Here is a 13,518-nt window from a genome sequence, read left to right as displayed (position 1 = left end):
TCTAGCTTCCAGTCATATTAACTAGACAGATACTCTGGGGGTCCACCATAAACTGGAAAATCCATTTACCAACTCCTGCCCTTCATCTTACATCATAAGTCTAAGAAAGGACATTTAGTTGTCTGAGTTTGGTTACTTACCAGATACCTTTTAATGTCCAAATTTGGACCCAATTTTAACCTGAATTTGAGAAAAATTAAAATAATTTCTGAAGCTAACAGAATTTTAGCATCTGTTGAATTTATTCAGCATAACCACAGAGGCAATGTCTTCATGCTGTCACACACAGACACAAACACAGATACAGCACAATATCCATATTTAGCCCAAGTGCATTCCTTCTCAGGCTCATTTATATGTCTTCATATGCCACAGCCCATCATTTAAATAATGGATATTTTCAATGCCAATTCCTTTGTTGACTTTCTCACTATAGAAGGGGAAAAAACACATAAACATATTTTTACGCATTTTTATAGCTTGCTCATGATACACATAATTCAAAGTGCATTTGTCATTTTGTAATTATTGAGTCACAAGTAGGAAATCTATTGCTACTATACTTATATTACTTGCTCTATTAAACTACATTACTCTGTGGCAGTTCATATCTTTTTTTTTTTTTTTTTTTTTGAGTTGGAGTCTCACTCTGTCGCCCAGACTGGAGTGCAGTAGCCGCTCCCGGCCACCGCAGCCTCAGCCTGCTGGGCTCCGGCGATCCTTCCGCCTCAGCCTTCCAGGTAGCCAGAATTACAGGCATGCGCCACCACACCCGGCTGATTTTTTTTATTTATTGTAGAGATGAGGTCTCGCTGCCCAGACGGGTCTCAAACCTGCGGGCTCAGGCAATTCACTCACCTCAGCCTCCCAAAGGCACGGGATTACAGGCTGAGCCACCGAGCCCGGCGGCAGTTCATATCTTAAAGTGATTTTACTGATCTGACTAGTGGGTCTATAGAAGCAGAGTAATGATGTCATCAGACTAGGAAAATATCAAAGTTTATTTACACTAACCATGAAACAAAATTAATATGACTAATCAATTTGGTCATTAAATGGGTTCCAACGTTTAAAGATATATTGCCTATTTTGGTAATTTATCTCTCATAGCTCTCTGATATTCTACATTTCTTGTGCCACCAGGTGAGAATATAAGATAAATACTGTGTGGTGCTGTACTGTGTCACTGTTTCTTTTTTTTTTGAGTAGGGGTCTCAGTCTGTTGCCCAGGCTGGAGTGCAGTGGCATGATAATAGCTCCCTGCAGCCATACTCCTACCTCAGCCTCCAAAGAAGGTGGGATTACAGGCATGTGCTACCATGCCCAGCTAAGTTTTTGATTATAGAGACAGGTCTTGCTATGTTCCCCAGCTGGTCTCAGACTCCTGGGCTGAAGCAATCATCCCATCTTGGCCTCCCAAAGTGCTGGGATTACAGGCATGAGCCATAGCACCTAGCCCTATATCACTGTTTCGATAACTAACAGCCAAACATATTTTCCCTCCCAATTTAAATTGTACTAAATAAAAAATTCCTAACATACCAAATACATACATATAAAACAGCTGTGTTGGTACATGAGTTCTTTTCAGAATGCTTAAGAAAGAATGTAGGCAGGCATGGTGACTCATGCTTGTAATCCCAGCACTTTGGAAGGCAGAGGCGAGATGACTGCCTGAGCCCAGGGGTTTGAGACCAGCCTGGGAAACTTGGCGAGACCTCATCTCTACAATAAGTAAAAAAATTAGCCGGGTGTGGTGGCACACATCTGTAGTCCCAGCTGCTTAGAAGGCTGAGGCAAAAGGATCACCTGAGCCCAGAAGGTCAAGGCTGTGGTGGCTGTGAGTGTGCCACTGCACTCCAGCCTGGGCATCAGAGTGAGACTCTGACTCAAAAAATAAAAATAAAAAAAGAAAGAAAGAAAAAATGCAATCCCAAAGACAATGGCTTTCTAAGTGTTAGGAAATATCAGAAATGAGGTTTCTGTGCTTAGATATTTATAAGATGTGGTATGAATGAGAGCAAATTTCACCTGTACTTCTGATGCTTCCTGGTTGGTTACCCATGTCTTAAAAGTTAAGGGGACCTAAAGCAAGACTTACATATCTTCTGCAGACATCTTCATGACTCCAACACATAAAGCATGTCGTTTTCCTTCTGCCATGATAGCCTGAAAACACACAGCTAAGAAAACTATTTACCAAAATGCCTTAGAGGATGGGAAGGATGTCAAATAAATGATCATGTTACTAGCTAAGCCACTTTAAACACACCGTGTATCCTCTCCTGGAACATTAACTTCTTGAGAGGAGGAATGTATGAGAGCCTGTGGGCACACTGTAAATATTCAACAAGTGCTAAATAAGTAAGTCTAATAATCATTTTTCTTTCAAGATAAATGTTAATACTATAACCCCATGCCAACAAAAGCAGAGTAAGTCATACAAAAAGGATAAAAAATGTATTGGACATAAAAACTAAAAACAGGCTGGGTGCGGTGGCTCAAGCCTATAATCCTTTGGGAGGCCAAGGTGAGAGGATTGCCTGAGACCAGGGGTTCGAGACCAGCCTAGGCAACTTGGTGAGAACTCATCTCTATAATAAATCAAAAAAATTTGCTGGGTGTGGTGGCGTGTGTATAGTTCAACTACTTGGAAGGCTGAGGCGGAAGGATCACCTGAGCCCAGCAGGTTGAGGCTGTGGTGGCCGTGAGCGTGCCACCCTACTCCAGCCTAGGCAACAGAGACTCCAACTCAAAAAATAAAAAACTAAAAACAAGCCAGGTGCAATGACTCACGTCTGTAATCCCAGCACTTTGGGAGGTGAAGGCGAAAGGATTACCTGAGCTCAGCAGCTCGAGACCAACCAGCCTGAGCAACATGGCAAGACCTCGTTTCTACAATAAATCAAAAAATCAACTGGGCATGGTGGCACATGCCTGTGGTCCCAGCTACTTGAAAGGCTGAGAAGGATCACCTGAGCCCAGCAGGTCGAGGCTGTGTGGCCATGAGTGTGCCACTGCACTCCAGCCTGGACAACAGAGACTCCAACTCAAAAAAAAAAAAAAAAACTAAACTAAAAGTAGCGAGTCTCTCTGAACTTAATCTGATTCCAGGGGCTGCCCAATTAAACAAAAATACAAAAAACTGTAATAAATATCAATTGTTCTAGTTTTTTAATCACTGAATGCCCCTTATGTAAAAGACACATCAAAAATAATAATTGTATTCGCATTTTTTTTTTTTTTTTTGGAGACAGGGTTTGCCCAGGCTGGAGTGCAGTGGCATGATCACAACTCATCCTCAGACTTGGTCTCCTGGGCTCAAGAGATTCTTCTGCCTCAACCTCCCAAGTAGCTGGGACTACAGGTGTACACCACAACAACCAGCTAATTTTATTTTTTTATGTTTAGAGATGAGGTCTTGCCAAGTTGCCCAACGTGGTCTCGAACCCGCAGGCTCAGGCAATCCTCTCACCTTGGTCTCCCAAAGTGCTGGGATTATAGGCATAAGCCACTGCACCCAGTAAATGGGTTATTTTTAAGAGATTTTTTTTTTTTTTTTTGAGTTGGAGTCTCACTCTGTTGCCCAGGTTGGAGTGCGGTGGCATGCTGACAGCCACCGCAACCTCAACCTGATGGGCTCAGGTGATCCTTCTGCCTTGGCCTTCCAAGTAGCCAGAACTACAGGCGTGCACTACCACACCCGGCTAATTTTTTATTTTATTGTAGAGATGAAGTCTCACCAAATTGCCCGGATTAGTCTCAAACCTGCAGGCTCGGGCAAGCCACTTGCCTCGGCCTCCCAAAGTGCTGGGATTACAGGCTGAGCCACCGAGTCTGGCCTGATTTTTTTTCTCACTAGGTTACACAAGCTGGTCTGGAACCCTGTGACCTCAAGTGATCCTCCCACCTTGGTCTCACAGAGTGCTAGGATTATAGGCATGAGCCATCATGCCTGGTCCCCATTCTGTCTTTAAGATAAACAGTTTTGGCTGGACGTGATGGATCACACCTGTATTCCCAGCACTTTGGGAGGCGGAGGTAAGAGGAGTGCCTGAGCTTAGGGGTTCAAGATGAACCTGGGCAACTTGGCGAGACCTGGTCTCTACAGTAAATCAAAAAATTAGCTAGGTGTGGTGGTGCCCACCTGTAGTTCCAGCTACTTGTAAGGTTAAGGCCGAAGGATTGCGTAAGCCCAGAAGGTGGAGGCTGTAGAAGCGTGATTGTGCAACTGCACTCCAGCCTGGGTGACAGAGACTCCAGCTAAAAATATATATATATATGTATATAACAGTTTCAACCTTTCTAGAACCAGAATGATTCTGGTTTTGAAGCTTATGGAATGTTAAACATTGCAGTACATATTTTTTAAAGTAAAGACGTAGGGTACACAGGACCTATCTACTTTTTCACAACTTTCTGTAAATCTATAATTATTCCAAACATTTATTTTGAAAAGTAAAGGCTGGCCGAGCTCTGTGGCTCAGCCTGTAATCCCGTGCCTTTGGGAGGCTGAGGTGAGTGAATTGCCTGAGGCCACGGGTTTGAGACTCGCCTGGACAACTTGGCAAGACCTCATCTCTACAATAAATCAAAATGAGCCGGGAGTGGTAACACGCGCCTGTAGTTCCAGCTACTTGGAAGGCTGAGGCAGGAGGATCGCCAGAGCCCAGCAGGTCGAGGCTGCGGTGGCCGGGAGCAGCCACTGCACTCCAGTCTGGCGACAGAGTGAGACTCCAACTCAAAAAGAAAAAAAAAGAAAAAAGAAAAGTAAAGGCTAGTACTAAGAAAATTTTCCATTTAGGGGAAACTGAAGACCTATAAGCTTATCAACATTAGAGAAATCATAAACAAAAAGGTAAGCTGTCCTCACAGAATTACTTTATTATTTTTTGTTTTGTTTTTGAGTCAGAGTCTCACTCTGTTACCAACTGGTGTGCAGTGGCATGCTCATGGCCACCACAGCCTCGACCTGCTGAGCTCAGGTGATCCTTCAGCCTCTGCCTTCCAAGTAGCTGGAACCACAGGCACGTGCCATCAAGCCCAGCTAATTTTACTTTTTTACAGTAGAGATGAGGTCTTGCCATATTGCCCAGGCTGGTCTTAAACCCCTGAGCTCAGGTAATGCTCTTGCCTTGGCCTCCTAAAGTGCTGGAATTACAGATATATGAGCCACAGCACCCAGTTTCCATTGCTTTTCAATTCATTCATTTACCATTGCTCCAATTATTTGAGTACCTATTATGTGAATAGTATCTATATCAAACAAGCTGTTCCTAAAATATAAACATACAATTTATACTACCCTTAGCTATAACTGCCACAACAGAGAATATCATCTTTTTGAACACAGGACACATTATAAAACCCACTCCCAAAGTGACTTCCCTATTCCCACCAAGTACCATTCCTTTTCTCAATCTTGAGGCAAATGACCACTTTGGCTATGACAAAGGAGATGGCCTCCTGTCCAGAATAATCACAAAAATCCATTCAATCCAAAATATAGCTGAAACAGTCCACACGTACACACAAACAGAAATAATGCAGAATTATTCAGCTATGTCATGAGTTGAATTTTTTTTTTTTGGTTTTTTTGGGGGTTTTTTTGTTTTTTGTTTTTTTGAGTTGGAGTCTCACTCTGTCACCCAGACTGGAGTGCAGTGGCCGCTCCCGGCTACCGCAGTCTCGACCTGGTGGGCTCCGGCGATCCTTCCGCCTCAGCCTTCCAAGTAGCCGGAATTACAGGCACGCGCTACCACACATGACTGATTTTTTGATTTATTGTCGAGATGAGGTCTCGCTGCCCAGGCGGGTCTCGAACCCACGGGCTCAAGCAATCCACTCACCTCAGCCTCCCAAAGGCGCGGGATTACAGACTGAGCCACTGAGCCTTGCATGAGTTGAATATTTAAGGACTATCTGGGTCTTTGGCATTTCTCTTTGAGGAAACATGCTCTGAGACCCAAACAAACAATTCACGATGAATTTTTAAAATAAAAGTTGAGGATTGCTAATATTTCCCACTACCCACTCCTAACACAAAATTATTGCTTGTGAAAAGAGATACTATATACAGTACCTAAATTCCCTATTGAGTGCATGTTCTCCAGTATATCTGGATAAGTCATTAAAGTGACAAGCTGATGTCCAAAAAGCTGATCCAATCATATCACCTACATACTTTACACTAGTCATCAAATTTCATATTGTGTTCTGAGTATAACAATAGACCCTAGCTGGGCGCAGTGTCTCACACCTGTAATCCCAGCACTTTGGGAGATGGAGGCAAGAGGATTGCCTGAGCCTAGGGATTCGAGACCAACCTGGGCAACTTGGCAAGACTTCATATCTACAATAAATCAAAAAATGAGCAGGACACGCTGGTACACGTTGTAGTTCCAGCTACTTGGAAGGCTGAGAAGAAGGATCGCCTAAGCCCAGCAAGTCCAGGCTGCAGTGGTTGAGCGTGCCACTGCATTCTAGCCCAGGTGAGACTCAACTCAAAACAAAACAAAACAAAAAACAATAGACCCTAACTGGGCTGAAATGCAGCTGGGCCTCTTTTTTTTTGAGTTGGAGTCTCACTCTTGTAACCCAGGCTGGAGGGCAGTGGCACGCTTCCGGCCACTGCAGCCTCGACCTGTTGGGCTCCTGCGATCCTTCTGCCTCAGCCTTCCAAGTAGCTGGAACTACAGGTGCGTGCTACCACGTCTGGCTATAGCTGGGCCTCTTATAACTTGTTCTCATTTAACGTCTAAGAAACTACCTGGGATGAAACATAATGTAGTATCAAGAAACAAAGTTACTTCCCACAACTTCAAGTGGGATCAGAACTATATGAGACAACAGTAAGAGTAACCTCCAAAAAAGTACATCTGATATTCTCTAGAATGACAGATCTTTCTGTCATTCAGTAATGACAATAATACAATGTATATACATTTCAGCAGTTACAGCCTGGGAAGGATACAACAATGGTATCTACTGCAGCAGGATAAAGCTTAGCTCCAGGAGAAGTTAAGCCTGGACACATGATATTTGCTCCACTGAGTACAAATTTGATGGCTCCTTTATCAACCTGCTGGTGTGGCAGGATAAAAGGATCTAGAAGAAAAAAAATACATTATTTAAATTACTAGGATGAATGATTCAACAGAAAAAAGCAAAGGACATGAACGAATATTTCCCCAAATTACAGTACTCTGACAGATACAAAATAAAACTGAAATCACTATCCTTTGCTTACCAAATTGGAAAAAATTTTTAAGAAAAGTAATTTCCAGTGCTAGCAAGGGTGTAGAAACACTACTAGAAGGCTTGTAAATGGGTACAATCTTTTTAAAGGACTACTTAACATGTATCAACAGCCTTGAAAAGGTTCAAACTCTAACTCAGTATTTCTACTTCTAGGGCTTCATCCTAAGGAAAAATGAGGAATATAAAATATATTAAAGTAGAAAGATATTCATTTTGCAGCACTGATTTTTTTTTTTTTTTTTAAGTTGGAGTCTCACTCCGTAGCACAGGCTGGAGTACAGTGGCATGCTCATGCCACTGCAGCCTTGACTCGCTGGGCTCAGGTGATCCTTCTGCCTCAGCCTTCCAAGTAGCTGCAAACACTCCCACACCCGGCTAATTTTTTAATTTATTGTAGAGACGAGGTCTCGCCAAGTTGCCCAGGCTGGTCCCAAACCCATGGGCTCAGGCAAGTCTCTCACCTCAGCCTCCCAAAGTGCTGGGATTATAGGCATGAGCCACCCCGCCCAGCCTAGCACTGATATTTATAACAGAAATAAACTGGGGCCAGGTGAAATCTAGATACAAATTTAAAAGATAAAAATGCTTACAGTGCTTATCACACTTTGTAAATACATAGCTGTGTAATTACCTAATTGTTGTTTCTTCCCCCAACTACACTATTAGCTTCGTAAGGACAGAGACCATGTCTGACTTTGCTTCCCACTGTATTCTCAGTATACAGTTCAGCGCCTACTTATGTTTAGTTCAATAAGTGTTTGTAGAGTGAATGAATGAATGCTCTTTCTTGGGCTTTCTGGAATGTATAATGAGAGAATTTGCATTTTTCATTTTTACCACAAGATAAGCATTTATTTTAGTTTTATATTCCTTATTACCTAGAATAAATAATGAGCTAACTATCAGAAGTCACTTTCAACTCCTTTTGTGTCTTTCCATATGCCCAAATGCATATTTCTAACAAGACTTACATTTGTGAAGTAATCTTAGGGTTGGATAAAAAGGCCCTTCTCTTTGTCTAAAAAATAGTAATTCTCCATTTACTGTAAGGATTTCTATATGTTCATGGCTGTAAGAGAAATGTTACAAAGTACCAAGTTAGACATTTTTTTTGAAAAATGAATATTACTCAAAGATCTTTTAAAATTTACAACATAAAATATGCATACACAGAGATAAAGTAAACTTTGACACTGTTTTTTTCTATCATTCAAATCAGTAGGAAAAAGAGAAAAATATGACCTGCTACAACCAACTTTATTTCACATTTTATTGTTTTAATTCCGTTGTTAGATAATTCAACAAAACAAATCTCTAAAGTGCAAACTGAAATAAGTTAAATCCAACTCTGAATGAAAAAATGTAACTCCTTAATAAAGTAATCAATACATAAAGCCACACTTTTTCATAGACATAGAAATTCTTTGAAATATAAATATTGATAAGTTTGAGTTATTCCATGTCTATTCCCATCATTAATCTATTAACAGTTCATGTGAAAGTAATTCCACTTAATATGAGTACAATCTAAATATTTGACTACTTTGAACTTTACATAGAGAAAAACAGACTTACCATCGGACTATTTTCACAGGATCTTTCTTAGGCATGATTTGATTAAGCCATGGTTCAATACCTGGAAATTGCTCTATCAATTGATTCTTAATACCCTTAATAACTGAGGTTTTCAACTGGATGCAGTTGGACACATTTTCTTTTTCATCAAATCTGCCAAGTAATTTTTGCAAGAAAAAAAGGCATTTCTAAGTAGAGGTATCAGAATACCTAGAAATATTTTCCTATTCCCAAGCAAGTATTTAGATGCTGAAAATAATTATGAAATACATTTTTTTAACCATTTACCATTTCCCTTTTATTCTATCCAACACAAAACCAACGTTTTAATACAATATTAAAATAAACTGTCAGGTATACAACAATTAGCTGGGGGGTAGGGGGAAGATATGGGAAACATTTTGCACTATAATCTGTAATTAGCTATACAAATGCCTTTCCTGAAAAATCTTACTTAATTCTGGAAGAGACAGGCTCCCCCCAATAATAAAAAACCTGTGTTTAAAAAACAAAAACCCTCAAGTGTTGAGATACAAAAGACCAACCCAAGCGTAACAGAAAACGGCCCTTGCTAGGCTATGTAACCTGCTGAGGTTATTTTTAAAATGATGATGATGATTTCTAAGATCTCCATGTTTGCTCAAAATTTCACGCACACACACAAAAAAACAACCCACCTTCCTTTGCCCATGTTCCCCCTTTGGTTTTTGCGCCTACTAAATCTTAAAGGCCAACCTACTAGGTAGGTTCCCAAGGAATTTTTGTCTTCCTTACACTGAATAGTCTATGGGGCAATCACGCTATTTTCAATGCAAGGTTAAGCTAGCAGCTAGGCAATAGGCATGACAGACCGCTTGCTTCCTGTCACCCAGACTCCTTCACTCCCATGACCCAGGAAGTCAAGCCTTCCTTTATTCAGTTCATAACTAATAAACATATGGCAGTGAGTGTAGGGCTCCCTCTCCGCTAAAGAGGATATGCCCCTAAATCATAGCGCACGGATGTGATTGGTAGAGCGCTAGAAATGGAAACAGAATTGGACGAGGGGGTAAAAGAGAAAGAGGGGTAAGGAGAAAAAAAAAAAACGGGAGTGGAGGGACCGAAACCCGATTGAGAATTAGGGACGGAAAGCTTAAAAAAGTGTTGCAAGTTGCGAGTGAGAGCAAAGTACTATAGAAAACCTTAGGGAGTCAGGATGGCAGGGGGCGGGGGAGAGAGAAAGAGGATCGTGGCTCTCGCCCTCTTCCCCACCCCCACCCCCACCGCCTTTGTGAGCAGCCGATGGAGGCCACAGCATGTCCTTACTTCTTGAACATGATCCAAGGTGAAGGGGGCGACGATAGGGAAGGGCCCGGGATGGGAAAGAAATTGAATTAGCAAGGGTCCGGCAGATCCCCTTACACGAGGAAGGCCGGCACTGACAGTCGGGAGCTGTTGTCGTTATCCGGAAGGCGAGAAAGCTAGCCGCGTTTTACGGCTCTGAGTGAAATCTGACTACTTCCGCTCCTCTGAACTCCACGTCGGCGCTTTTGCGGGCTCCTTTTGGACAACCGATTCCTCTCCAGTTGGAGGTGGCTGAAAGGGCGGGACTTGAGAAGGAAGAAGTGATAGAGCAATTCTTTCTAGTTGCAGGAAGAGAAGAATGGAGGGGGCGGGGAATCCCTCAAAGCAGCATTTATGGCAGTTGCGTCAGTTACGGGTTCCTCAAAGGGTCAAGATTCTTCCGTGCTTCGTTGCTACCTACCGCCAAGCTAAACTTTTTTTTTTAGTGGGAATGGTTTTTGTTCTCCGTCTGACGCAACCGAATGGATTGGTGCTTACCTACCAGCATGAGCCAAGGCAAGCCTCATGGCTTCATGTTATTGTGCTAGTAAGATTGCCGGGTTTAGCAAATAAAAATACAGATGCCTATTTAAATTTGAACTTCAGACAATGAATCCTTTTGTAGTGTAAGTATACTTCATCAATATTTTGGATATACTACACTAAAATATATATAGTTCTTGATTATCTAAATTTAACTGTTTTTTTATCTGGTAATCCTAATCACTGGCCACAATAAGGTGCCTCTATAGAATTGTTACATAAAAGTCACTATGTTGCAGCCTCCTGCCTCACCCCCATACCTACAAGTTGAGCTATAAATCAAGAGACGTAATGTCTTTGGACAGAATGGCCTCTAGGTGAGCAATACTAGAACGTGGCTGGGCAGGGTGACTCATGCCTGTAATCACAGCACTTTAGGAGGCTTAGTAAGAGGATTGCCTAGGAATTGGAGACCAGCCTGGGCAACATAGAAAGACTCTCATCTCTACAAAATAATTTTTTAAAATTAGTCAGGAGGGGCGTCATGCACCTGTAGTCTTAGCTAGTTGAAAGGCTGTGGTGAGAGGATTGCTTGAGCCCAGGAGTTCAATGTTACAGTGAGCTGATAGTACCACTTCACTCCAGTCTGGGCTACAGAGTGAAACCCTGTCTCGAAAAAGGTAGAAAGAGAGAGTGACCCACCCCAAAGTCCTCTTCCTCTCTTTCTTAAAAAAAAAAAAAAATGAAGGTAGTGTGATTGAAGTGATAACAGCTAATGATACACATTTTACTTCTGCAATATTCTAAGAAAGAGCTGATAAAAAAAACCAAAATTATTCCAATCAAGGATTTTGATCAGCAAAGAAAGCATGGAAAAAATTTAAAAATCTGACCAAGCCCTACTCAGGAGATGGGTTGAGTGTGCACTGACCTCTAAAACAAATATACCAGTCTCTCCAGGGAGCAAATACTCTCCTCCATGCTGGGGAAATGGACCATTACAGCAATTATGACAAACAGTACTATGCATTTGAATTGTCCAACTAACTCACCTTGTCTTGATTTCATGGTACTAATGGTCTTCTAATTATAATTTGGCTTCCCATGAAGATCTGCCCACAGGGACAGAATTTACACTATAAGAAAGGGATTGGGGCCAGGTGCAGTGGCTCATGCCTATAATCCCAGCACTTTGGGAGGCCGAGGTGAGAGGATTGCCTGAGCCCATAAGTTCGAGACCAGTCTACAATAAATAAAAATTTAGCCGGGCATGGTGGCATGCACCTGTAGTTCCAGCTACTTGGAAGCTGAGGTGGAAGGATTGCCTGAGCCCAGCAGGTCAAGGCTGCGGTGGCCGTGAGCATGCCACGGTACTCCAGCCTGGGCGACAGAGTGAGACTCCCAAGTCAAAAAAAAAGAAAGGGATTGGCAGTAGCAGGATACTGCCAGGAGAGGGGGAGGACACACCATCAGAAAGGGTACCTGATCTCAAATCAGGCAAAGTGGGGACCAAAGGGAGGCCCAAACCTTATCTGTATGATGACCACTTGAATACCTAATCCTGAATTGTACCCCACATCTTTAAAATAAAGTGAAAATTTATTAGAAAAAAAAGAATTTGTTATCTTCAAATCAAATCTGCATCAACAACTATGTTTGCATTTGTAAATGAATAAATTGACATTTTGGTTTATATATCAGTCTCATGTGAATGTCCTTAGCATGAGTCCACATTACCAGCATCGCTCAACTCTGCAACATTTAGAATACTGAGGTTGCCAGGCTCGGTGGCTCAGCCTGTAATCCCAGCACTTTGGGAGGCCGAGGTGAGTGGATTACCTGAGCCTGCGGGTTCGAGACCCGCCTGGACAACTTGGCGAGACCTCATCTCTACAATAAATCAAAATGACCGGGTGTGGTAGCGCACCCCTGTAGTTCCGGGTACTTGGAAGGCTGAGGGGGAAGGATAGCCGGAGCACAGCAGGTGGAGGTTGTGGTGGCCGGGAGCTGCCACTGTACTCCAGACTGGGCGACAGAGTGAGACTCCAACTCAAATAAATAAATAAAATAAAAAAAGAATACTGAGGTTATGAACATATGAAACTAAAGCCCAGATCCTGAGCTGTGGCTAGTTCTACACTCTCAGGATTCTTGCCAGTCTTCCTCTCCTGGCAACTCTGAAAGCCTGCCATTTCACAATAAATACATTATAAACAGCAATAAACTGTTATTATTAAACAGTATAAGACCAGTGAGCATAGATAATTTGCATGAGATCTTATATATGATAATACCATATGCAATAGGTACATATTGCACTAGTAAATAAAAGTTAACTTGGAGCCAGAAACTAATAACATCCAGATGGACTTCCTAATTTCTTAATTTTTTTGCTTGAAACCAGGTGCAGTGGCTCACGCCTGTAATACCACACTTTGTGAGACAGAGGTGAGAGGATTGCCTGAGTCCAGGGGTTCAAGAACAGCCTGGGCAATATGGCAAGACCTTGTCTCTACAATAAAATAAAATAAAATTAGCCAGGCATGGTGACACACACCTGTGGTTCAGCTACTTGGAAGGCTGAGGTGGAAGGATCACCTGAGCCCAGCAGGTCAAGGTTGGAGTGGCCGTGAGCATGCCACTGTACTCCAGCCTGGGCACAGAGTGAGACAACTGCTGAAAAATAAAAATAAAAATAAATTTTAGCCGGGCTCGGTGGCTTAGCCTGTAATCCCACGCCTTGGGAGGCTGAGGTGAGTGGATTGCCTGAGCCCGCGGGTTCGAGACCCGCCTGGGCAACTTGGTGAGACCTCATCTCTACAATAGATAAAAAAAATTAGCCAGGCGTGGTAGCGTGCACCTGTAGTTCCGGCTACT

General features: G+C 42.4%; 1 protein-coding gene across 2 annotated transcripts; it reads right to left on the bottom strand.

Annotated features, from left to right (window-relative positions):
* Nucleotides 1–220: 220 nt before the first annotated feature.
* On the bottom strand, nt 221–10,562 carry MCTS1 (MCTS1, re-initiation and release factor). Of its 2 annotated transcripts, none has more exons than XM_008072627.2 (6): nt 10,141–10,562; nt 8,836–8,988; nt 8,232–8,329; nt 6,974–7,107; nt 2,102–2,169; nt 221–430 (listed from the first exon to the last, which is right to left on the bottom strand). In XM_008072627.2, the coding sequence occupies exons 1-6, from the start codon at nt 10,149–10,151 to the stop codon at nt 349–351; spliced, it is 546 nt and encodes a 181-aa protein (XP_008070818.1). In that variant the 5' UTR covers nt 10,152–10,562; the 3' UTR covers nt 221–348. The 2 variants fall into 2 exon arrangements, with proteins under 2 accessions (XP_008070818.1, XP_008070817.1); XM_008072626.2 differs by lacking the exon at nt 10,141–10,562 and adding an exon at nt 9,513–10,057.
* Nucleotides 10,563–13,518: the final 2,956 nt, after the last annotated feature.

Source organism: Carlito syrichta, unplaced genomic scaffold (genome assembly GCF_000164805.1).
Source record: "Carlito syrichta isolate Samal-C Ts95f unplaced genomic scaffold, Tarsius_syrichta-2.0.1 Scaffold315361, whole genome shotgun sequence".
NCBI lineage: Eukaryota > Metazoa > Chordata > Mammalia > Primates > Tarsiidae > Carlito > Carlito syrichta.
The sequence above is the reverse complement of the archived record's forward strand: the minus strand, read 5'-3'. Positions and strand labels throughout refer to the sequence as shown.

What these genes read in the sequence shown, in the direction of transcription:
- MCTS1 (XM_008072626.2), bottom strand. An exon ending in CCTGTGAAAATAGTCCGATG is followed by an intron (nt 8,330 to 8,835) that starts GTAAGTCTGTTT and finishes TTTCTCTTACAG; the next exon opens with CCATGAACATATAGAAATCC. An exon ending in CCTAAGATTACTTCACAAAT is followed by an intron (nt 7,108 to 8,231) that starts GTAAGTCTTGTT and finishes TTTTTCTTCTAG; the next exon opens with ATCCTTTTATCCTGCCACAC.